At 43.9% G+C, this 26,897-nt stretch overlaps 1 protein-coding gene across 1 annotated transcript in view; it reads right to left on the bottom strand.

The window, feature by feature from the left end:
• The window catches only part of LOC147890521 (uncharacterized), a 96,470-nt gene that overhangs the window by 2,803 nt on the left and 66,770 nt on the right, over nt 1-26,897 (bottom strand). Inside the window, exons 3-4 of the mRNA XM_087390311.1 lie at nt 18,255-18,410; nt 17,525-17,674 (exon numbers count right to left, since the gene is read on the bottom strand). Of these exons, the coding sequence (XP_087246437.1) occupies nt 17,525-17,674; nt 18,255-18,410 (306 nt within the window). The remainder of the gene's footprint in view (nt 1-17,524; nt 17,675-18,254; nt 18,411-26,897) is intronic.

The following is a 26,897-nucleotide window of genomic DNA, read 5'->3' as shown; positions in this document are numbered from 1 at the left end:
TCTATGGTGCATGTGTGCATCTAGGGGAGTCACATGTGTGAGTGTGTGTGTTTTGTAGAGGCACATCTAGTGTTATGATGCGTCTAGTGTGTGACCTAAGTGATGATGTAAGCCAAAGACTCCCACATGGGAGGTTCCTTTGATTTAGGCCAGTCCCACTGATGTAGGGGCTAATTGCCACTGATGTAGGGAAGGTGCCTTTGATCTAGGCCACCTTCTCCCCATTTCTATAAGAGAGAGTCACCACTCTCACAATCAATAGAGAGCAACATTTTTTGTTACATCTTGTGCTCTCACTCCTCTTCCAAGATGCATCTATTCTATCCCGCGTGTTCCTACAGTTAAGCATGAGTGGGTGCAAATTGAAAAGTGGAAGAGGGTAGCATATGCACAAAAGAGGGGAGCCAATGGGCAGCAAGTGGGGTGTAAGGGGGAGGAATATTTTGACCAAGGAGGTATGTACATCAGAAGAAAACTAATTAAAAGGGTGCATGTTTGTTGCATCAACAAGGCAGCCTATATATATTGATCAAGTACGTATGTACATCAGGAGAAAGCTAGCTGCTAATGAGAAGAGTGCATGTTTTTTGCATCAACAAGTTAGCCTTTATAGCACATGTTTGTTTCATCAACAAGACTTTATAGCCACCTTAAGCCCTCATCAATGTCTTATTCAGATGCACTACATCAGTTGAGTCAACAGTGGCTTACTGCAAACTCTTGGAATGATGGCCTTGGCCATGATGAAAGGTCCAAGCCAAACTTTGGCGTATGCCTAAAAAATTACTTGCATAGGTCATGACTATTTGATCCTGCCAGGCTTTTAGTCAGGCTGTCCAAAGCTGTTGTGCAAGAGCTTCATATTAATGCTTTTGCTTGTTAGAACATGAAGTCAAGCTGAGTGTTTTTTAGTGTATTCTACTAGGATTTCTAGTAGAGTCTTATGTGTGAGTGCCACGCGTCATATTGGGAGATATCCCATATACATTTTAATGTGTGTCTATCCTATATATGATTGTACTTGTGTGTCACATCAACACACATCAAGGAGTCTACATCAAGCTTAACATTATGAGACCAATTTTAGTCTATTGCTCATTTCCATTTTCTTTCACTTTCATTATGTTTTTGTTTGAGTATTATCTTCTCTCTTCCTAGCCTACCCTTTCTCTCTCCCTCTCCCTCTCCACCATGTTCCTCATGTGGTATCAAAGCCATCCTTCCTCCTCCTTCCTCCATCCTTCCTTCTCCTAGTCCTTTCTCTCTTGCTCCTTGCTTTTCCAAGGGATTGAGGTGAGGGAGGTCAAGAAAGAGGAGCTACTCTCCCTCTTTTCCCTTCGAAGGAAGCCCTTCTTCCTTCACTCTTAGCCTCTCCATGAGTTACGGATTTTGCTGGACATTGGAGCTGATTCGTGGAGTTAGAGCTGCTGCGTGATTTGCTGTAGATTTTGCTGCACCATCAACCTTGATTTTGCTGCAGATTTGTGCCTAGATTTGGAGCAAATTGGTCACCATTCTTGTGGGCATTAGTGGGCGTCTTTGTAGAGGAAAGGACAGCTCATTTTTTTCTCAAAAGCAGCCCGTTTTTTCCTAAAGACAGCTCGTTTTTAGGGCATTTTTGTGAAGGAAATAGTTGCTTACTGTTGTGGAGATGTTTCTACTACTAGTCGCCCTAAAAACAACCTCATTTGGAGCCCGTTTTTAAAGAAATGACCGACTTGAAGAGTGCTGGTGTTGCTGCTATTCACGCCTCAAGAATGCCACCATCTACCCTGACTGCAACATGAGCTGCTGCCTATGCTATTCCAACTGGTCCGATACCTTGTCTTGGCCGTATTCTACCTCGACTGCAAGTTGAGCTATTGCTACGATACTATTCTAGCCTTTGCTCCGATCTCGCACTTCAGTCCATACTGCTGCAACATTTGAAGCAGAAATGGAGTATTCCAAAGCGGGAATTAGTTATTGAAAAGTTTTCTGGTAAGAACTTTCCAACTTGGCAAACCAAGCTGAGGCTCCTGCTTACGAAGGAAGGTGGTTAGTGACAAAGACAAGAAACCTGAATCTGATGAAAAGAAAATTCTAGCATGGGAAACTCTCAATGACAAAGGACATTCTATCATTGGTTTGGGTTTGTCTAATGACGTTATTCATCACTTGGATTTTGATGACATTGGTGGGACAAGCTAGAGCGCTTATTTAGCAACAAATTTATCAATTCCAAAGTATTTCTCAGGCATGAATTCTCCATATGAAGCATGAAGATTCTCTTAATGCTCATTTGAATTATATGGATTCCCTCATCACTCGACTTGCTACTTTGAAGGCCTCTGTTGGAGAAGATGATCGGGTGGCTGTCCTCCTTTTCAACATTGAGGATATTCCTCGGGATTGTGATATCATACCAGCGCTTCGTGTAGCACGGGATATGTCCTTTGATGAAATGGTTGCAATGCTTCTCGATCATGAACGAAGGCACAAGGATGTCCATGAGGAGCAAACATTATATTCCAAGGGTAAGAAGCATATGGAATTATATGGAATCCCTCATCACTCGACTTGCTACTTTGAAGGCCCCTGTTGGAGAAGATGATCAAGTGGTGGTCCTCCTTTCCAGCATTGAGGATATTCCTCAGTATCGTGATATCATACCAGCGCTTCGTGTAGCGCGGGATATGTCCTTTGATGAAATGGTTGCAATGCTTCTCGATCATGAACAAAAGGCATAAGTCCATGAGGAGCAGGCATTATATTCCAAGGGTAAGAAGCCATTCAAACCTTTCAAATGTATGTATTGTAAGAAGCTTGGCCATACAGAGGACCGTTGTTCTCAAAAGCTTGCCAAAAAACAATCCAAGGAGCATGCTAACTTGGCTGCAGCTGCCACTAGTGAAGAAGAAGAAGATGACACTCGGACACCAACTTTTTGCTCTTCAAAAATATGTCCATGAGCTTGATGTATATGGATACTCTGTCCTAGGTAGTCCCCCAACGATTGAATGTAATAATCCTTTGAGTCAATAAAGATTCTCAGCCTTGGATAGTCCTCCTAAAATGATGTTTTGCTATCTATGGTGTGTGGCTCCATGTCACCCTGTTTTGGAGCTAGGAGGGGGATGTATTGTGGTAGCCATGTATTGGCTTTGATAGGGTCTCTTTATCAGACCTGGCCGAGTTCCAGGATGTTGGTGTATTCCTAGACCTATGAGCTGGTCATGTAGCCATGCTAAGACATGAGCCTCTGAATCATGTTGAGTCTCAAGCCATGGATCTTTGAACATGCTCAGACTTTAGCCTCTGAGTTACTTGGGGTGCGCAGATTAGTAGTCCGTCATTGTCATGTTCTGTTCTTGGTTATGAAAGATCATAGTGGTAGGGAGAGAAGCAAGCTAACACTAGGAATCGAAAGGAAAGATAACAAGCATAATGGAAATGAAATGGAAAGAAATTGAAAGCAATGGACAAGTACTCACACGATACCAAAGAGCTTGATGTTGACTGATATGATAGACAATAGATAAGTACAACACTATATGGTGTGCCACTAGACTCTAGAAAGTCACAATGTCTATGGGATCTCTCCCAATATGACACGTGGCATGTCTAGGACTCACTAGACTATAAAACCACTAGTATACTCATTTTTGACTCACTTTGGCTTCATATTCCAACACCCCCCATAAAGGCAAGGTGAGAGACTACTGGAATGGAACCAAGAACAGAACATGACAATGACGGTCTAAGGTGAGGGACTATTGGAATGGAACCAAGAACAGAACATGACAATGACGGTCATCAAACTGTGCACCCTATGTAACTCAGAGGCTAAAGTCTGAGCGTGTTCAGAGGTTGATCCAAGCACTCTCATGGCTTGAGACTCAACATGCTCAGAGGCTCACGTTATAGCATGGCTACATGACCAGTTCATAGGTCTAGGATACACCAACATCCTGAAACTTGGCCAGGCCTAATAACGAGACCTATCAAAGCCAATACATGGCTCCCACAATACATCCCCCTCTAAACCTATCAAAGCCAATACATGGCTCCCACAATACATCCCCCCTTGGCTTCATAACAGGACATGTTAGGAAGCCACACACCAAAATAAGAAAACTAATACATCTTTTTAGGAGGACTATCCAAGGCAGAGGACCTTTAGACTCAATGACAACCAAACACTCAACACATATCATTTTAGGGGGACTACCCAGGGCAAAGGACCCCAAAATACATCAAGTTGTAAGAATAATAAAAATAGATCTTTTAGAAGTAAGAGATGTCCTCCAAGTAGCTAATCCACATGTGTGCACATCCCTGCGAGTTGATGACGATGTCGATGAAGCACTAGGCAGGAATGCCCCAAAATATGTCTCGCTGAAGTCCATGGGTAGCTACATGGACAATTACATGATGACTCTCAAAATGCAGGAAGGAGAGTCACCAATGTCGAAGTAGAAGCCTCAGGTACCACAACCAATCGGGAAGTCAATCAATGCGAAGTACCTCAGGCACCGATTGAATAAGCAATGTTGAAGAAGTCACTTGTTGATGTAGAGTGGTCTACATCAAGCTCGATGTAATGCACTAATCAAAGAGATCGTTATAGTGGAGTGTGTCGGAGTAGTATCGGACATAAAACAAGCCATAGACCTTCATGAACTGTTGGATAGACTTTTGCTTCCCCCGTTTTGGTGTGACAATTTATTGGCACGAGAATGTGCTAAACTTTGCAAGGGTAAAACTTATGTTTGTTCGCCACTAACAGGCATCATAAGCTCAAACATATATGAGTTGCAATAACTGAAGTTGCTCTCGTTCTTGCATTGACATTTGGAGAGGGATGTCCGCCTCCCATGGCTTCGATGGCTCCAAAATTTTGGGAATTCATGAGGAAGGGTACCCCTTTGAAGAATGTTGTCCTTAGAATCTTGTGGAGTTGGCATGCAACCAACTTGAAAGGCGCACCTCGGACTATACACCTCCTATCATAAAGTCAATTTGCCATGGTAAAATGGAGTCAATTACAAATAATTAGGCATGCAAGGCTAATGTCTCAAAGGGGATACACCTAGAACTTCATCCTTCCATCCCATAGTCATCTCTTCTAGGATGAACCTAGATACATGGTCCACCGCTGGTGAGTTTCCCTAGGGAAACTAGTACCAATGAGAAGTATGCACCTGCGACTCTTGGAGTTATAATTTGATGCCAAAATCTTGTCATAACATAGACTATGACCAAGCCTTCCCTCTTGTGGTATGACAATTTTGCTTGGTAACATTAAGCTCCCTACTTCAATTTGGTGTCCTTGTCTCGCTGAGCCAACACCACCCGAATTTTCAAAACCATGTGCATCGTATGCACATGAAAAATTCATCACTAGTTGGGCTGTCTCAGATTGATGCTTTCATCAATATGCCTTTCGGAAGCCCAAAAGCCTCTTGCTCAATGTTTGTTTGGTAGAATGGCATGCTTGCCCCAGCAAATATGTAAGTGGCACTATAATAAAAAGAACACATATCGCATGTAGAATTCCATATCTCAAGAATGGTTTGATATTATGCAAGCTCATAATGACCTGCACGTTGGCTGGATAATGGCCATTCAACATTCTCCAAGAAAACACCAAAGTTTTGCAAATAGTCTACTCAAACCCATTGGTCCAGATGAGAGGTACCCTTACCCTCATGGGCTTAGAAGTTGTCCAGAAACCCCTCCACAAACAGCCCCGCATTTTTTTGGAATACTTGGAGAACAACTCTGGAAAGTGGCCTGTGCATTGCACCTCCCAAAAGGCACCATATTGTACTAATATGTGCATTAGTGACTTATGGAGGTTGACTTATGCTCGTTGCAGATCTCATTTGAACTTGAGTGTACCAGTACATGACGGACTGCATAGCATGGTTTGCATCATCACTAAGACCCTATCTCTCGAATGGAAGTCTGCTCTGGTGGTAGTATTGAGACTTTTATAGTCAACACATATTTTTAACTTGCCACTCTAAATCTTGGGGAAAATGACCATATCTTGACCCATGCACAAAGTAAAAAGGGGAGCACGGCATTTGGGTATAGATCAATAGAATCCTCCGCCATCCTTGCTAGACCTCAAGTCTTTGTATGCCTATGTGATGACATCTAAGAAATTTTGTAAAAGAGAGTTTATGCATCTCTCACAAGGTCACACCCAATTTGCCACCTCAATGTTTTTTATTGATTAAGGTTACCAATTTTTGCATTCCCCCACTCTTGATCTGCTGTAGAAGATGATGAGGTGTCATGCATAGGCCTTTCTTAGAGCTGAATGCACCTTCGTCCGCTCTAACCTATACACACACACTTATGATCTAACACTCTCCTCTTTATGTATTCATAGGTGGATCCTGGTGCAACAACTCTTCCATTGTAGTCCTAAAGGAACAAAAGGAGATGGTTGTGAACACAAGTGAGCAAGAATGTGGTCACGTAGAAACTCCAATAGAAGGTTCGATGAAATGAAAGTACAAGTACTTGGTATTTATAGAACCCAAGTACAACACTAGCATGATGCGTTTGTCATCAAGCTTTGATCTATGCTGAGATGGAATCAAAGCATAAGCAATTGAGCCAAATACTCTGAAATGATGAACCTTTGGCTTATAGCCACAAAACCTCTCAAAAGGTGTCACATTGACCAATGCTTTGGTAGGGCATATATTATGTATGTATGTGGCTGTAGTTATGGCCTCTCCCCAAATTGCCTTTGTATGTTGTGGTGTGTATGGCAATGTCTTGTGATGGTTGATCCCTTTTTCCTTCAAATACCCTTCAAAAGCATCAGGAGGAAACTAATCTTTTAGAGTTCTTCCAAACGAGACCTTGCATCCAGACTTGTGGTTGTGAACTAGGTATTATTGGCCACTGCCTGGTTCGTTTGCTCTTGTTGGTGCAGGTCTAGAGGTTGTATCGCTCAGCTCATGAGACCTATCAAGAACTTCCTATGGAGCGGTTTAGATGGCACCTCAGATGTAGTAGCTAGGGTGGCTTGGTAGACCCTCATTCTCCCCACAGAAGGACGTCTCAATATTATTGACCTGAACTTGCAGTGTATGGCCTTGCTCTGCAAATTTGTAGTACGTGGATTGATGCCTGGATAGGAGCCCTGGAAGGATTTTTTCACACGCAGCATTCATTCTTGTACTCCATCTCATGGGGGAGATTGGATGGACAGCATCAGATGGATCTTTACTTCAGCCAATCTCGTGGAATGACTCGATTTTGGATGACCATGGCAAGCCACTTGGAGTGTCACATTATATGCAGTGGTCTAGATGGGAGAGGGGACCTGCTTCTACAGAGGCACCTGGCAAGTCTTTAGGAGACTTCCAGAGGATTAGAGACTTCTAGCAGTTGGCCACCTCAAAGGGACATACAAGGCCATGTCATTTGCAAACTCTGCAGCCCAAAGCCTCCGCCACAAACAAGAAGAGGACGGGAGCAAGTGGGCAGCCTTGGCGGACTGAGCGAGAGAGAGGAAAGGCCTTGCCTGTGTGTCCTCCGATAAGCATCTGGGCTAGAGCTCCCTGCATATAGCTCTGAAACTCCTATGACCCATCTGTTTGAGAAACCCAATCTCCTCATAGTGCCCTCCAAGAAAGACCACTCCACCCTATCGTAGGCCTTCTCAAAGTCCAAGAGAAGGACGGCCAACGGCTGTGACTCCTCTCTGGACCAATCCACTACCTCCCAAAATGTGAAGATGTTATCTAGGATGATACGCTCCTGGACAAACCCAGTCTGTGTGTCATGGATGATGTCGGTAAGGTTCTGTGTCCTGCAGCTCGAGATGAGCGCTCTCGAATCTGTCACTAAGCCACTGCGACGCTAGGTCCTGCTCCTTGAGCCTCTCGATGGATGCGATGTCTCTCCTCAAAGCCCGCTCTCGCTCTTGAAGGGTACTCCTCCGCCGAAGGGCGTGAGCCTGTAGCTCCTCGCTGCTCCCCTGAATTGCATCGGCCACCCACGTAGCCCAGCCCTCACAGGGTGCCGTCTCTGACTGCTCCCAAATCTCTGCCATGACCTGCTGAATCTCCTCGTCCTGCAAGAGGTCCTCTGGAATGCGGACCCCCTTCTGGGGGAGACCTCAACGGGACTGATCCAAGTGCAGTACCACTGAAGAGTGGTCTGACATCGTGGTACCTGCCAAAATCCCTGTAGAAAACGGTCTAGTCTCTCTAGCAATCCATCACGTCTCCTCTGTCCAAAGGAGAAGAGAAGGCTGCCAGGAGTCCTGCTGAAATCTGGCTCTCTCCACGGGTCTCTGCCACTGACTATGAAAATGAACTGCTCCCAGGTGCTACGCTTCGCTGCTGGCATCTCAGAAAAAGAGGTTCCACCCTGCTTGTCTTCCCCAAACTCCAAGTTGTTGAAGTCATCTCCAACAATCCAGGAGTCTACATTTGGAAGACACTCTGACAACCTCCTCCAAAAGGCCAGGCGGTGCTGTTTGCACGCTGGGGCATACACGTTCAGGATCCCGATCCTAGACTCTCCCGTCCGAACTCCCATCCAAACTACCCGTCCTCGAATGAGCTCGCCTTGGTCGTAGACCTCTAGGGCCAAAGTTTGTTAAACTGAGATGCAGACCCCTCCACTCCGTCCTACCGCAGGGAACCACTCCTCTAGACCTCTCCCTGGAAGAAGGTGATGGCGTTGTCTAATGTCTGAAGCTGAAAACATGTGTTCTTGAATCATAAGGATGTCCACTACCCATCCTACCACTGCCCTCTGCAACTCCTGCCGGAGTATCAAGTGCTGCGGCTGGCTACAAACACGGTCGTGGAGCCCGTGTACGTTCCAACTCACTATGGTCCAGCTCATGAGGACGGGGGAGTCGGGAACAAGGCTCTCCTGTGAGTGGGTGCCTGTCCCATAAAGACTACTTTGTGTGATTTTGCCGAGGGTTTAGAGGGCGAGTAGTCAGTATCTGTGTGTCGCCGTACTAGTGTGGATACCGGCTTAATACCGATCTTCCGCACCCACTTCATCATGAAGGAGGCTTCCACCCCGAACAGCTTCGCACATTTCTGGAGGGGCCAGAGGTGTGCTTGCTCCACCTTTGCCTCCAGCGGCAATCTGATAACCCCTATCGCCGAACCACACGCCGGCTCCTCACGCGTGAAGCTCAATTGAAAGTTCACCTCCGCACCATGGGCGTACCAGAGGTCTAGTCCATGTGGCCCCATCCACTCATCCATCATGAGTGTAATCTGATTCCCCAAAATGGCATCAAACACCTCCGGGGACCATTTCTTCACCCCTGTGGAGGCAAACGGAAATCTCCAAGGTGTGTCGGGGATCCCACTGCATTGATCAAACCCCCCTTTCGGGGCTGAAGGACCATGAGTGTTACCTCCAAAGGTAGAGGATAAGAGTCTGGAACCTCCAGGTAGTTCTAGGGTCCTAAACTCCAGAAGCCCCGCGGTAAGGGACGCCCAGGCTAGAGGTTAAGGGTTGCTGACTGGGAAGACGAGCCTCGTCCCTCAGGATCCCTCCCTGAACAAGCTTGCTGCTGCGATGAGGAGGTAGAAGGGGGCGTCATCGTTCCCTTGCTAGCTGGTAGGGGTGTCGAAGTAGAAGAACCTGCTGCTGAAGTGGAGAGGGGGACAGTAGGAGAGGAAGCGGTGAGGACACGGGGGATAGAGGGAGGGGTATTTGGAGTGACACGGTTCACACTTTGATAACCATATGGACTAGCATGCAGGGCCCTTCACAGGCACACCCTTCACAAACTTCATTGGCTGGCTCCTGTAATTTTGGCAATTCCATGAACCATTTCATTGTTGTACAAGTAGGCCAATGCTCTATGATGAACATGACCAAACCTGGCATGCCATAAATCACTTGGAGAAGCAAATGAGACAACTGAAGCATGCTGAACATAGGGCTGAGCATCAAGATTGTATAGCCCTTTCTCATAAGTACATGTTTCCTCAATTTCATACCCTTTCTTGGGATCCTTCATCTTGCATTGATCATCTTGAAACTCAACAAGCATGTGCTAATCATGGGCAAGAAAGAACTGAAATTAAATTCTTTCTCAAATCTAGGACATATCAAACATCCACCCACCGTCCATTTACCCTCAACAATCTTGTTACATCGAGAAAGAATATGGAGAGCGTTAAAGGTGATCATCTTCTCCTCCCTTTGAATTTCTATCAAGATTTCCATCCGTCAAGTTTCCACCACCCCCTCCCCCCTTCCACCCACCACCCCTCCCCCCCCCCCTCCACCAACCTTCCTCCACCCCCCCCTCCCCACCCACCCCCTCCCCCCCCCCCCGCTCTTCCACCCACCACCCCTTCACCCCTCCTCCACCAACCCCACCCCGCCCCCCGCCTTCCACCCACCACCCCTCGCACCCGCCATCATTTGCACATGTAACCTGTCTGCCATAAACAAGTAAGATTTCCCACCTAAGGAAAGGGCAAATTTCAGCAAAGGGGAGGTTATTTTCAGAAAAAGAACAACCATACATATCAGCCCAAGAATGAGGGGAATGCAAGTACAAATGCAAATCAAGGTCCTAAGGTGAAGAAGGCAGATGCAATTATTGTAAACCACATTTTATTGCAGAGTGTCAGAAAAGGATTGCTAATGAGAAGAAAAGGCAAGGCACAAACAGTAATTTTGTTGCACCAGCTGAAAATGCAAATGCTCCACCACAGGCACACTTTGCACAAGAGGACAAAGATTTTGTGTTTGCTGCAGTTCCGGAGAGCTTTGATGCTAGGGGGGATTCTAGTGCACATGTTTAGTCTATTGATCCTTCTTTTGCTGCCATTGAATAGTGGTGCGACTAAGCACATGACTCCTAGAAAGGAGTGGTTTGCTCACCTTGATGGGAGGAATGGGCAAAATTGGAGGTCCTCTCCTCTTCCTATAACAACAACTCAACTAGATCATCAAATGAGAGAGGGGATGCCCTAAGCATAATAGTCAAAGAGGTAACAAATGTGCCATTAGAAGGAGCCAAGCTGTTGAGAGTGATAGAGATTAATTTCTTGTCCTCTATTTCCTCATCAACACTTGCTAGCTGATTTTCTGAGATCAGTGATCTTTGCAATGTGCTCTGTGATTGTCTAACCTTCTTGCATGGAAAGCTCCTTGAGCTTATTGGTCAACGCAATGACCCTTGCCTGATTCTTGACATGATACATGTTTGCCAACTTTTCCCATGCATCCTTTGCATCTGTGCATGACTTAATGGTTGCCATAATGTGCCTCTTCACCGATAAGGCAATCAAGAATAAAGCATGGGCATTTCTACAGTCCAACTTCTTCTACTCCTCCAATAGTGTCGGAGATAGAGTGATAGTAGTAGTAGAAGTGTTAGTGGTAGGAGTAGTAAGTAGAAGTGGTGGTAGAGGATGAGCTAGTACTAGATGCAATAGGCCTAGTCTCATCACCACTCACAATATCCCATAAGTCCTTGCCAACCAAAATGTTCTTGAGCATAAAAGACCACAAGGCATAGTTGGGTCCTTCCAACTTATCTCCTTCGGTCATCGTAATCCCAAAGCTCTCTGACTAAGACATCTTGACTGCAAAAACAACACTGACTGCAATTGCACCTGCAAAGAAAATGCAACTGAAAGGAAAGTGCCTCTGACTGCTCTGTGCAATCACTGCAAGTATGGCATCAACTGATTGCTCACAGTGAAACTGACTGCACTATAGCATCACCCATTGCAATCAAACCGAAAATGCACCTCAAGTGCAAATGTGTACCCCTGAGCAGACCAATATTCTCAAAGAGAACCTGTACGCCGGGAGAAAGCTGGAGGTCATGGATTGTACGGGCTGAAGCGTAGCTGTACAAATTGGCTGCTGTATGGCTGAAACGTAGCTGTACGTATTGGTTACTGTACGGCTGAAGCATAGCTGTATGGACAAGCAGCGTGACAAGCGTGTGGGCAAGTGTATGAGCTGTTGTACAGCTGACGGGCAAACAGCGTGGGATTGACGAAAGTCCATGAGCAGGCTGGCTAGGGTGCTGATAGTCCGGTTACATGCTGAAGCTGCTAGCTGAGCTGGTCACGAGTCTACACAGACAATGGCAAGCTGCAAATCCCAAGATGAAGCTTCACTGAGCACTAGGGGAAGGAACAATGGACCGTAGCAACACACGGACACCGGTGAACTTGCTTGGTGACAGGAAGCAAGGCAAGAACCGGGTACTAGTGAGTGTAGCTCTGATACCACATGAAGGAACAAAAGGAGATGGTTGTGAACACAAATGAGCAAGAATGTGGTCACACAGAAACTCCAATAGAATGTTCGATAAAAGTACAAGTACTTGGTATTTATAGTCCCAAGTACAACACTAGAAAATAGACTAAGTCCTATTCTATCCTACACCACCATATCATTGTATGTGTCTACAAGTCCTCCACTTCAAGATCTACCTTCTATTGAGTCTCTGAGAAGAGTGTGGCTATACCTAGTCGATTTCCAAAAGTGTGGCTGTATCTATGTCTCTGAGTTGGAAGAGTTGGAAATTGATTTCCACTTCAAGATACCTTCTACTAAGTCTTTGAGAAGTGTGGCTGTAGCCTGTACCTTCAAAAGGAACCTGGTGCACCAACTCTTCCCATTGTAGTCGTCAACTTCAAGATCTACCTTCTACTGAGTCTCTGAGAAGAGTATGGATGTAAACTACTCGGTACTTTCTATCAATTCAGACAACGGATTTTGCAGAGGCGTTTGAATGAAATGATTGCGAGTTGCCAAACACATATCCTTGAACTTAAGAGTTTGCAATTAAGCTGGAATTAAGACTTATACAGCTTGAACACAAAGTACATCATTGGAAATTGCAATATGATTGAGGGGCCAAGATGGGCCCCCCCCCCTTATCCAGGCTCACTTTATTCTTGAAAATGGAGATACAAGACCAAGGTGCAATGCACCTTCCAAACTGATGAACTCAGTGAAAACCTAGGACCTAGATACAAGACTCAAGAGCATATGTGCAAGGTAGACAACAAAAAGGACTCCAAGCTGAGGTTTCAACTCTTGGCTTGCCCAATCCACAAGGAAGAAGCCTGCAACAATCACCACTTACATCCAACATTAGAGGCAAGCACTAGTTTCTAGAAAGATAGTAGAAGCAACATGAAATAGTGCTGTAAATGAGATAAACTTGACAATACAGGCTCCCTTCGTGACTTGACCCTTTTGTAGATGAAGTCCTTGATGCCTTTGAAGCTACCTTGGGTGAGGAGAGTGTGGAAATGGGGCTGGAATGAGAACAGCTTAGAAAAACAGCCTATAGGCTAGAGAGAGAAGGCCTTTATGGAATGATAGCTGTAGAGAGAGAGTGCCAATGCTGATCCCAAGGGAGGGGATGTAAGAGAGGAGCTGCTGCTGTTCCAGAGGTGCACAGAAAGGCAGATTTCTGCAAGGGAAATGGGCTGGAACAGTAGAGAGAGAAATTCAACAGTAGAGAGAGAAATTCTGCAGTAGAGAGAGAAAGACTGCAGCAGGAGAGAGAAAGGGGTTGTGGCTGCTCCAGGCTAGGAGAAGGAGAGAGGATGCTGCTGTTGTTCCAGAAGAGCTGAGAGGGGACAGATTTTTGGAGAGGAGGGACTGGAACTGTAGAGAGAGAATGTGCTGCTGTAGAGAGAGAAAGTGCTGCTGAGGTGAGAGAATGGCCTGGGGAGAAGCTGGCTGCACCCAAGGAGCTGGAGAGGTTCTTTTGCATCAACCAAAAGGAGAGAGAAGAAAAGTGACGAATTTTTCATGTAGGGAATGAAGGGGAGAGGCCTTCTTTTATAGGCTCAGCCCCCCCAGGCTAAGAATGGAAGGTGGACACTAGTCCCACATTTTTGGTGGGCTGCAGTCCCAAAGAGGACAGCCCACAACCTGCCCCAAATCTACCATATTTGGGGCTAGACACTTGGCCTGCATGCCCTGCCACTTGCCATGCATGTTGCCACATGTGTGGGACAGGTGGACTGACCTGCCAGCTCAGATTCCATGTTGCAGTCTGCCACGTGTCACTCCCAAAAACCCTAAAATTTCAAAGTTGTCAGAATTCAATTCTGATCGCACCCACGGGTTCCTAACAACTTGGACTATCTATTGACGTACTCTAAGGTCATAATTGAGCCATACTAAGCTCATTTGTTTGTCGTCTTATCTTGTATCTCCATTACTCTTGGCATGCTGCCAGGCCCACACCCAAAGCTCAGGGAACATTCTCTTGAATGGTTCCTAGGTTAATATGCAATCTGTGCATTTGATTGGTCCCATGTTTGGGTACTTAGGTGGGGTGTGGTTTCCAGATGTCCCTCTCAAAGAGAGGCCATCACTCTTGTGGGTCACTAATGCCCATAACCCCAAGCAAAGGGGTCCACCTTCAAATGCTAGACCTAGTCCCCATTGACCGTAACTGAACAGTAGGAAAACATTTCATTTCTTAATAAGCATACTATTGAAAAACAAAAAGAAATAGTACCAAGCAAGTGGATACATGTTGTTGAAGCAGGATGACAATGGATCTACATTGATCCACTTCGATTCTTCTACTGAAGTCACAACAGTAGTCTCTTCCCAAATAGGGAAATGTCAAATCTTATTTCCAAACTAGGAAAGTAAAACAAATTTCCACTTCTTAAACTCATAAGTGAAATCAAATGTACACTTCCCAAACTCAGAAGTGAAATCAAATCTGACTTCCCAGACCCAGACAGTCAAAATATCAACTCTTTAACCTCGAAAAGCCTAGTCTAGGGTCCCAACTCAAAGCAAACCTAACCGGTCAATCTCATACAAGGTTTGAGTATCAAGAGCACATATTTCAACAGACATTATTATTATTTAAGCTAGCATCTCACAAGTGTCTATATAAGTAACCTATCGTTCAAGAAAGGAAAAGATAGTCGTGTGTTCGTACGCGTAGAGTCCTAAATAAATCTGCATACTCTAGCATAACCCCACAGCATGTGATGGATTATGGTGTCCCATACCACCATAGTATACCACACACCCACGTGCTATGATTGCTACAACACCAATTTGTAGGTCTGTGGCGAACTATCATAAAATAGTAAATGCCTATGGCCAACCAAAAAGCCACAAATGGGAACCCCCCCCCCCCCGAAAAGTATAACGCAATTCGAGACTAGGGACCAACTCTTGGTCCAAGAAATAGACAACATTTGTGCAGTTAGAAACTTCCCTCACTCGCGTCAAAGTCAAAGCATCTGTCTATACCCATCAAATCTTGGAAACTAAGTATGTTTCCCAAACTTTGGACTCGCCGAAAACCATAAGATTTGAGATCCATATGAAAGGATTCCCATTGAACAATTAGCTGTAGACATCTAAGAAACCCCTCAAATGGGTCACTCTCGATGTTGGTAATCAAAAGCTTTTCATGTCTATAAGCAACAAAATCAACAAAAATCTCAGAATCACATCCACAAGTGGGTCAAAATCTTAAGAGTTAACCTTATGGCAAGCATACAAAAACAATGTATTGAATTCAGCCCAAAATCGGGTGAGTACAAAGAAAGGCCGAGATGCCTAGAGATCAAGGGCGAGATCTCTTATGCTTATAAAGAACATGGTGTTGACGCAATGCTTCTAAGACATAACCTTGACACTTGTCATAGTGTGACCCTTCAGTCACATATGATTCTGTGGAGTCTTATAAGATTTAAGAGATTCCAAAGCTCTTCTTGCAAATTCTCCATATCTTGAAGGACAACTTACGGTCTTCGTGGAATGAGCTTGGATGTGACTCCATCCTCCAATCCAACGAAGGAATCTTGTTACTGTGGTGGCTCTCCATCACCCAGTACTAGCGAAAAATTAAACAGCAAGCTGCAAGCTGCTTCAAGTCTATCCACCATGTACACAAGGGAAATCGTCCACTAGAAGATGATGGCTGCAAGGAATGGTAGAGGAGAAGGAGGATAGCACGGGGACTAGGAATCGTATAGGAGGAAAGAAGACTAGTCAGCCGAGGCAGGGAAAGAATTAAAGAGAGCAAATAGGCGCTTAAGGGCTAGGACCAAGATGGCGATGTAGGCTAGTCGTATAGAGTGGGTGGCGCCTTGAAAAGCAATCGATGCTTTTGACCCCCAAAAGCATCTGTTGTTTTGGAACCGAAAAAAACTCTCTCCTCTAGCCTTCCAAGGCTTAAGGAAAGGCTCAATTAAAGCATCACCGAAAAGAAAAGTTCCAAAAAACATCCTCCATAAAAGCAAGGGCCGCTATTAAAAGATTACTTTTTTTTGAAAACCTGCCACGCTAAAAACAGAGTGCTTTGGGGACAATGACAAGCTAGACGAGAGCAACTACCCAACCATGTGGAAGTTTGGTGATGGGTTGAAACATACCCTAGGAGCATGGTGCTTGGCATAAACCAACCAGTCCTTAGATTCTAAGGAGGACAAATCAATAGGCCTGAGGTATGTGCCAGGGTTGCTCGAGAACGCTGGCTGGTCCGGGATCAAGGATGGTATGCCATAGACAGTTGGTGCTACATGGATGGTACTTATGTTCAAGATGGTTTGCTTGTACAGGACCGAACCTAGAAGAGCAGGAGCTGTGGGTTCAAAGACCAATGATCGACACCAAGGAGACTCAGATTGTGCTACGTGCAAGAGGAAGGCTTTTATCAGTATATGGGAGCCAGGCCCTTTCCTTCATTTCACAGATGGTGGTATAATATGGTATTATAAACCACCGGGTTAGCTATTTGTTCAGCACTCTGTATGCGGTAATCCCTCATAGAGTGGCCAGCCAGGGGATGTCCTTGTTTTTTTATATTGTACCCTTCATTTGGGAGTTGTATTTTTCTTGGTGTCCATGTCACTAAAGAGTTTATTAATAGAATGTTATTTTCTCTTTGTTTTTTAAAGTTCTTCCGTAAGTGTTGGCTACAGCAAGCAACCTCTGTCTGTGTTTTCTAACGCGTTCTAACAACAAGAGTCGAATGCACCCTCAAACAGTCAAGAATCAATATTTCACTTTACTTCAGTAATCCACCTGGAAACATGATGTCAATGGTGAAGCACCAATCCTTTAGCTAGGATGTACCTTTTAATGGTCAAGCATGAACCTTAGCATTTATTTGCTGGATCATGCAGTCGACAATAAGGGAAGGCAAGTTTGCATGTCCGTATTACTGTCTGTTTTGGAAGGACTGGATAACTAGTAGTCCCTTATATGAGGATTTTAGAGCCTTAAATGGAAGGGATAACTAGTAGTCCCTTATATGAGGATTTTTACAGCCTTAAAACTAGCAGCATATTTTGACTAATTTTTAGAACCAGGAAAATAAAAATCAAAATGTTAATCACATTCTTAAAGAATAGATCCTCTCTTTCCACAAGCAATCAGTACTATAATCACATTCATTCCCCATAAATTACATTCAGGTTGGATGCCTTTGTATCATTGAATGGAATTCATGATCAGCGGTACATTTCACAAAACAATATGATACTGTTGTCAAACTTACTCTGACCAACTGGGACACCAAACTTCATTATTTTGCTGTGTGATGAGTCAAGTACAAAAACGTAATTGTTTGCCGGGGAAGCATGTATAAAATATGGAGTTACATTCAACTTATTCCCATCAAAGACCGTGTCTACAAAATAATCATCATCTGGATGAAGAAAATAAGACCACAGCATTCAGTACTTGGGTAAAGACCTGTAATATAAATTAAAACAGTCTCAGAATTAGGGGTTGATATATTTAATACAATTAGTAATCACTCTAAGAATTAGATAACATCAATTCATACATAAAAAATGGAACTCGTGCATCCCGTAGGCATAAATAAGGAAAAAGTAGGCAACTAACAGCATTGAGCACAAAGACCCTCAAAAGAGGGGAGGATAAATTAGAGTGTATGTACAACACTCATAAATTGTAACTAGTATGTTTAACATGATTAAACCCCCCCAAGAGAACATAATTGTGCATGCCATGACACAGATTAGAAAAGCTCCCAATGCATTATTACTTGGAGTGTAGATCTTCATTCAATGCATGCATACATCAATGGAGCAAGGAAAATTGAATACATAGAGATTCCATCAACAGCATGGCATGCCAAACCACTTGCTTCCACTTCACCAAAATGTATAAGCTTACATGGGCATAAGCTCTGTCAACCTGACACAAAAATCATACATTGAACCAATTTTCTCCAAATTCTTCAAAAGAAAATTAACACTTACAGACTAGCTTTGCGTGATTCCCAGCCACTATTTTAAGGCGTCGTATCATTCGGTTTCCAATGTCTGCGATGAGCAGAGCATGCAGACTAGGAATGTACTGTATTTTATAGTTTGCAGAAAACCTTGCATCTTGTCCGCGCCCGTCCACATGGCCCACTTTGCTTGTATTGCATCCAGCAATGGTTGAAACAACTGCAACAATATTTTTCATTCTCTCTCTCTCTCTCTCTCTCTCTCTCTCTCTCTCTCCCTCCTCTTAATCACCTACCTAGATAATGAGAGAGCTTGTGGAATGGTTTCTTATATCTGTGTTTCTTTCACTTTTGATCAAGTATCTCTCAAGATCAGATAAAGAGAGAGCCTTTTGAGATGATTTTTTATACTTATGTTTGGGTACATAGAACAAGTTTGATATTTTGGATGAAATCTCTCTCCTCAACACCTGGAGAGAGAGATATGTAGATGGAAAGACACCCCGAGACAGGAGAGGACATGCAAAATCTGCAATGACAGTTTGGTTTAGGATAGCACCACGATATTCTGCAGTCAGGGATATTTAGAGACCACATTGGCATTGGGTATGCAGACAATGATATAATGGGACCTGATGACCTTTCTATCCAATCCAGGGACACGTAGTGGAGCTATTTTGATCCAGATGGCAGCTCACATGAGGACACTCCGAGCTTCTAGGAGTGAGCATTGCTGATACAACCACAAATCTTCATGACCCCTTACAAAATCATATTTGTCCTTATCTTCATTTGTCACAAGAGTTTTCTTCGGTTACTCGTATTAGCTCTATATGTTTCTATTATCTCAGTAACTTTAGAATGATTTTGGGTAAGCTTACTTGCTCAGTTTGTAGATTGCTTTGTTTTTCTATCCAGTAGCATTTAGCAGCTACAATTTCTCAGCCCTTATTCCTCTCCCAGCCTCTCCCCTCAGCCCCTCCCTCTCCCCCTCTCAGCTTCTCCTCTCAGACCCTCCCTCTCCCCTATCAGCCTCTCCCCTCTTATTTTCTCCCCTACACCCTCTCAGCCCCTCTGTCCCCATCCCTCAACCCTTTCCATCTCCTTAGTTATCCATTAGGATCTCGGTCGTACCCTCTCCCTTCAGAATTCTAACTATGACGGACAGATCTTTCAACAGTTTTGAATCGGCCTTCCACTACCCTGATCTCACCCAGAACCTAATTGATATTCAACTTTTGGGACAAGGTTTCTTTCAAATGGCATTTGACACTCTTAAAGTCATGAGCACAGTGCTCAAGGCTAGTCCCTTAGTGCTCAGTTCCAGGAAGATTTTTCTTAAGCCCTTCTCTCTTGGATTCAACATAGTAGAGGAAGACACGCAAACAACCTCTTTTCATCAGATTTCCAGGTCTGTCCCAGCTGTACCATTGGCTCCTGCCCATGATTGGAGTGCCTTTGGATTGGTCACTGAGATTCCCCCCTCCCCGGTGCACCCTCTTCAACGATAGAGGCTATCAAGTCAAATGGGGTTGCAAGCATGCAGGACTAGTGTCAGATTTGTAGGACCTTTAGGCATTTTGCTAGAAATTGCCCAAAGAAGAAGAAGAGACACAAGAAAGCTTTTGGTGCAGCCCCTTACCCTTGACAGAGTGTTCATAGGACATCACCTTATCATCCGCACCCGTTGCACGTCCTATGCCTGCTTCCCTGTGCTGGTTAGGGGTTAGAGTTGCTTCTCCTTCACCCATCACAGATCAGGAGGGCCCCTCTCTTATCCCGGACCTCGCCTCCATCAAGGCCTCTATTATTCCAGTTATGGTCGCGACTAGTGACACCCCGGAGCCTTCTCAGGTTACGGCCAGCATTGCCCCAGGCTTAGCTTTGACATCTGAAATTGGAAATGTCTATAAACTAGAGTAGTGCAGACATAGATGCCAAGCCTAGGCTCCACAGCTAGCCAAAGGCTTCCATGTGGAGGGAGTGCAAAAAAGGTTTCTGATCAAAGAACCGGGAATCAAGGTTCAAACTTCCTACCCATCTTACTAGCTGAAACAGGCATGCTACCACAAGAAGGGGAAGCCATATGCCAACACATCAGATAGCTAAATGTATTAGTAGAAAAAATGCACAATGACATGGAGGGGCTCCCCTTTTCCTCGGAGTCCTCAGCAGAGCTGAGATGGCATTTTCAATCTCAGCCTTAGTTTCTCTCTTCTTTGCTAGGAGTATCTGTTTATTATCACCTTTTAGGGTGTTCATTTTCAGCCTTAGTTTCTCTCTTCTTTGCTAGGAGGATCTGTTTATTATCACCTTTTAGGGTGTTCATTTTCACGCTTGCATAAAGGTATTTCTGCCTTGACCTTGCTCTAGGGTCTTTTCATACTTAGTAGAAGTCATTTTCATGGGAAAAAAAAAGCAGAATGACAAGCAGAATGACAAGCAGAATGAGGGCTGGTACAAAACGGGAATATAGTGGCTCGGTTGGGCAACCAATGCATCCGAACAACTATGGCAATCAACTCAGATCTGCTCCAGCAGCGTTAGATCATCGCTTCAGTCCAGCCCCACTTGATCATCGCTCCAGCACATCTCATGATTGTTACTCAACTTTGCCTTGATCCTTGCTCAGCTAAGGAGAGGGCGCTCCCAACACCGTTTCACTCCACTCCTTTTTTTCTTCTCAGCTCCTTCCCGTTAGTCCCTCACACTCCCCTTCTTTGGTTCCCCCGCAGCTGAACCCCCAGACCAACTACAAGGGTTAGTTTCAGCTAGGAGGTGCACCAAGATATGGCAAGTATGGAGCAAACACGCTCCTCAAAATCCCCTTCCTTGGTTGGGTCTCGAATGGACATTAATAATATAATATCATCCCTGACAGGCTTTACACTTGTTTCCCTTTGTTACATGATCTGACATCCCTTGTACATTCATAGGTGGCTATATGGAGGGGGGTTTGTAGGCCATCTTCTGATGGTTCTAGTGATGCCCTATAGGCCATGGTATGTGCCTTGTAGGCATAAGTGTAGGCACTTGTAGTGTTAGTGCCTTTTAGGCCACATAGGACACTTAGTCCTATGTGACACCTAGGACACTTAGTCCTAGGTCTAGGTACAAGTACCTTGTACTTAGATCTTTTATTATCTAAGTTTGACGTGATGGCTGAACTATCGTATGACTCTTTGCTACTTGCACTCTCTCTCTCTTTTGCGATCGTCCCTTCAGTGGAGTGAAAGGGTGCTGGGAACACCCTCTCCTAAGCTGAGCAAGGATCAAGCAAAGTGGAGTAACGATCATGCAGAGTGAGATTCGCTGGAGCGACGATCAAGTGGGGCTGGACTGGAGTGATGATCTAATGCTACTGGACCAGATCTGAGTGGTGATCAAGCCGGGCTAGAGCTGATTTGAGCGGCGATCTAGCAGGCTTGAGCTGATCTGAGTGGTGATCAAGCGGACTTCGAACTTGGGACGAGGAAGTGCCTTTGTAAACATATCTGCTATGTTGTCCTCTGTGGGAAGATAGGACAACTCTATGTCTCCTGCTGACAACCGCTCCCGAACATAATGATAGTGAACTTTAATATGCTTGGTACGCGCATGAAACACTGGGTTACGTGCAATGGCCAAAGCACTCTGGCTGTCAGTGTAGACAATAGTGAAGGATGTCTGGCAAATACCAAGATCTGTAAGTAACTGTTGACGCCAAACACACTCTACTGTAGCGGTGAAAGCTGCCCTGTACTCAGCCTCACAGCTAGATGTGGCAACTGTTGGTTGCTTCTTGTTGAGCCAAGAGATACATGAATTGCCAAGCAAAAAACAATTGCCAGTATGTGACACTCTGGTGTTGGAACATCCTACCCAGTCACTATCCGTGTAAGCATGCATGGTAAGTGAACCCTAATCACCATAGAAGAGGGCTAAATCCTGAGTGCCTCTGACATATCTGAAGACTCTCTTCACTGCCTGCCAATGCTGTGAACTGGGCATGTGCATGAATCTGCTGAGCTGAGATACTGCATACTGCAAGTCAGGTCTGGTGTGACATAAATATATAAGGCATCCAACAGCCTGCTGATAAAGAGTCATATCACATGGTGGGCTCCCATCATGAGCTGAGAATTTGAAGCCAGGGTCCGCTGGAGTAGAGATTGGCTTGCAATCCTTAAACTGAAAACGATCAAGGAGCTGCCCGATATACTTGGACTGAGACATCATGATACCCCCCTCAACATGAGCAAATTGAATGCCCAAATAATGGAGCCGTCCCATGTCTGACATGTCAAAAATCTGCTGCAAATCAGCCTTGAAAGCTGCAATTTGCTGAGTATCAAGGCCCGTGATGAGCATATCATCCACATATAACATCAGCACTAAAAAATCAGATCCACTCCCACGGACATAAAGAGTGGGTTCTATGGGACTATTCTGAAAACCAAGGGATAGAAAGTGTGCATGAATTTTGGCATACCATGCCCTGGGTGCCTGCTTCAAACCATAAAGGGCTTTTCTAAGCCGGCATACCTTATTTTCAAAATTAACAACCTCAAAGCCAGGAGGTTGTGTGACATAGACTTCTTCCTGCAGATCCCCATGAAGAAAAGTGGTCTTGATGTCAAGTTGGTGCACTTGCCAATGATGATGGGCTGCAATGGCAATGACACATCGAATGGTAGTAATCTTGGATGTGGGAGCAAATGTCTCCTCAAAGTCAATGCCTTGTTGTTGGGCATACCCTTTTGCAACAAGACGGGCTTTGTATCGATCTATGCTGCCATCAGATTTCCTTTTTAATTTGTAGACCCACTGCGTTCCAAAGACATGCTTACTAGGAGGGAGTCTACTAATTCCCATGTGTCATTTTTGGCAATAGCTTGTAACTCAGCTTTCATTGCATCCATCCACTCTTTGCTGTTAAAAGCATCTTTATGGCACAGAGGCTCTTCATTGCAAGCTGTAGCAAGGAGTTCAAACTTAAGAAAGTGACCATGCTGTCTATTCCCTGATCTTGTCTGGGCAGCAAAAGGCTGATCTTGTTTGCTGTCCCTCAATGTATCAAGAAGCCATCTGGGAACTTGTTTTTGCTGTCTATTGACAGCTCTTTCTTCAATGACTGCATCATGAATAATGGGATCATTTTGTCCTGGAAGAGAAACCTGCTAATCAGCATGAGGTAGTGGCTGATTATTGCTTGGTGGAGGGCCTGCAGGAGGCTCATGTTGCTGGTCAAAATCCTCTTCTGATGATGGCAGAGGTAACCAAGATTCAAAGGCATCAAACATGTCAACATCTGGCTTTGCTTTGCAGTCCACAAGAGGAGAAGCTGAATGTTCAGCAAAGATTACATATCTATTGGCAATAATCTTCCCAATATTTGGTTGATATAACCCTCTGCTCTCCTGGTTGTAACCAATAAATATTCATTTGATTGCCTTGTCATCAAGCTTGTGTCTCAGCTGAGATGGTACATGAACATATGCAAGAGACCCAAAAACTCTCGTGTGAAAGTGAAGGCTTCCTGCCTTTCCATGCTTCATAAGGTGTAATAGTCTTCAATGCCCGTGTAGGTGATCTATTCAGCACATAGTTGGCACACATTACTGCATCAAGCCAAAATTTATTGGGCAAAGACTTGGCCTTAAGCGTGTAAGGAGTAGTGCATGAGTGAATAATGCCCCGTGAGGACAGAAATGCATCAAACTCCTTTGACATATACTCACCCCCCCTATCTGTGTTGAGGGTGACAAGCTTGCTTCCTGATTCATTCTCAACCATATTCAGCCATCTCTGAAAGCATAAGAAAACTTCAGATTTGGCCTTTAAAGGATATACCCAGCAATATCTTGTGAAATCATCAATAAGAGTCATGAAATACTTATACCCCCCAATGGCATTTGTCCTCATTGGGCCACAGACATCACTGTGTACTAGCTGCAATTTCCTTTGTGAGAGTTTTGGACAATTCTTTTGAAAAGGAAATCGATGCATCTTACCCAAAAGACAACCCTCACACACATGTTTGGAAACTGTGTGAGTCTGAGGTACATCATTTGCCATTTGCTGTGAATGTAGCTTTGCAAGAGCTCTATAATTGAGATGGCCCATTCTCTCATGCCAAAGATGAGTTTCAGAAAGTTGTGAATCTGAAATAGCCAATGCTTCAATAGAAAGTGCAGCTGGATGATGATCAAGGTGATAAAGCCCTTTTTGCAAAGTGCCAGTGAGAAATATGGCATTGTCATCACGAAGATCATAAACTAGACATCTGTAGCCATAAAAAATTACTCTGAAACCTGAAGTAGCAATTGCTGAAATTGAAATCAAGTTGACTTCAATGTCAGGCACAAAAAGGACATTTGTCAGAGTGACAGGATGGCTTGAAATGGATGTGAGCTGCACATCTCCAACTCCTTTTACAGCATATGAAGCATTATTAGCACATGTAACAGTCCCCCCTCGAGGTGCATCAGCTAAAGAATGGAACAACTGTCTGCAAGATGTGACATGCTTGGAAGCACCACTATCAAAGTACCAGGACTGAGCATCATTAGAAGTAAAGAATGCATCAGCTTTGGATGGATCAAATGAGCAATGGACAGCCCATGCCCAATCATCCTGAAGAGCATGTGCATGTGAAGCATCTGCTGGCTCATGGGATTCAATAGCATGTGAGGCATTAACTGTCAATCTTGCTTTCTTTTTCTCCGAAGCAATGCACTTCCTGCATTCTGAAATGTCATGTCCAGGCTTGCGACAATAGTTGCATCTTTTCTTCTTTGCCTAATCTGCTGTATTTTTAGATGCATGGGAGAAATTGCAGCTGCTATGTGCAGATTTTGGCTTGCCCATAGGCTTGGAAGCCTTGCCTCTTCCTGTCTGCTGTGAAGCAAATGCATGATCAGGAATAATGGCTTGTCTGTTAGCTCTACTTTGCTCTTCCTGCAAAAGCAAAGTAACTAGCTGATCAAAAGAATAGTGGTCTGGATTACCCAAGGCCACTAATCGAAGGGTTGTAGCAAACCCTTGATATGTATCTGGCAGTCCATTCAATGTGGTACTAACAAGCTGTGAATTTGGCACCACCTCATCAATGTTGGCAAGCTGTTCCATGAGGTCCTTGACCTTTGTCAAGTATGCATCCATTGACTCACCTTCATTCATACTGACTTCCTATAATTGCCTTCTCAAATATGCAACACGAGCTTCATTGCGAGGATTACCAAAAAGCGAGCAAAGAAAAGCGAGCAGCCCCAAATAAGTGAGCAAGATTAGATAGGTTTCAAGCGAGCGAGAACCTCATCCAGCATCTTATTCCTCTCAATATCATTGGAACAATTGATGTGATCATAAGCAAATTAAACATATTCCAACAATGAAGGCATGCCTGAAACTCACAATTAACTTCTCTTTCATCCCCATACTATCAATTTGAGTCGTTGTGGAGAGGTAGAGACACAACAATACATAAAATTTGCGATAAAACAAGCAAACACTACTCAGATTGAACATCCACACAGCAAGATAATGATAGATCACAATGTAGAATATATGACTGAAAATATGTAAACATGATCATGTGCTACATATACATATCATGTCTTTTATGCTTGCAGAAGATCATCCATACATTCGATCCAAAAACATGGAAACAGAACTAACTATGTCAAAAGAAAAAAAACACATTTTCATCATAAGGATTAATTTTGCTTAGTGAAGATACCTATGTAATCTGGACAATACCATGCTTTAAAAAACTTAGGGAGCCAAAAAAGGATTTTAGCCCTCCATATTTCTATTATGACCAATGTCTGAATGATAGTTCTATCGGAACTAGAAATGAATGCATCTAACCACTATGTTGAGTGCTCATCCAGTATCCTATAGACTATTATGTTAAAGTCGATACGTGACAACAAACTCAAGCATAAGAGGAGCATGATTCAAGTGAAATAATTGGCAAAGACACTCGGTAACTAGTATCCTACTGCATCTAACGAAAAATATGCACCAGGCATTAACAAGCTTTTATTTCCACCCGTATAAGCAAACTCGTATCTTGTAGTATGAAAAACTTTAAGGAAAACATTTCACTTAATGCATCAGTTAAGCCAGTGACTACTCATCATGCACAATCAAACAATCATCAAGGAAAGTCTAGTCAAGCAAGTTGAAGCAAAAAACCAAATATCTATTCGGATCTATGCCGTGGTGTATCTGCCAACCATGAGTAGCAAAAGAACCTATGAAAAAAGCAAAATAGGGATTATGCCACTCTACCATGATCACTTCCATGCTACAAATAAGGGAATACATAGTCATTTTAGGGTACTTTTAGGGTTCATTCCCAACCACTAAAAAGAGAGCCAATGCTATCTATTTGTTTGTATTCATAAAATCTTTATGAACATTATCATGTTCAATATAAGGATAGGAGCCAGCTCAATGGGTAGTCTTAAACAAATATAAATACTATTCAAATTTTAACCTTATGCAAAAGCTTTTTTTTTAACACAAAGTAAAACTTGATTATACATATAGATGGGAATCAGGTCACCATTGTAAGTATGTATTTAGTAATTAAGTTGAAAATATTCCCTTAGAAAAATAGCTCAATCAACATAGTACCCATATTATATATCCAAAATTTACAAGATCTCATTCATACCATTAG

This window comes from Dipteris shenzhenensis, chromosome 19 (assembly GCF_047967505.1).
Source record: "Dipteris shenzhenensis isolate YYH24624 ecotype China chromosome 19, Dip_SZ_1.0, whole genome shotgun sequence".
Lineage (NCBI taxonomy): Eukaryota > Viridiplantae > Streptophyta > Polypodiopsida > Gleicheniales > Dipteridaceae > Dipteris > Dipteris shenzhenensis.
Note: the sequence above shows the minus strand (reverse complement) of the source record. Positions and strands in the feature narration are given on the sequence as shown.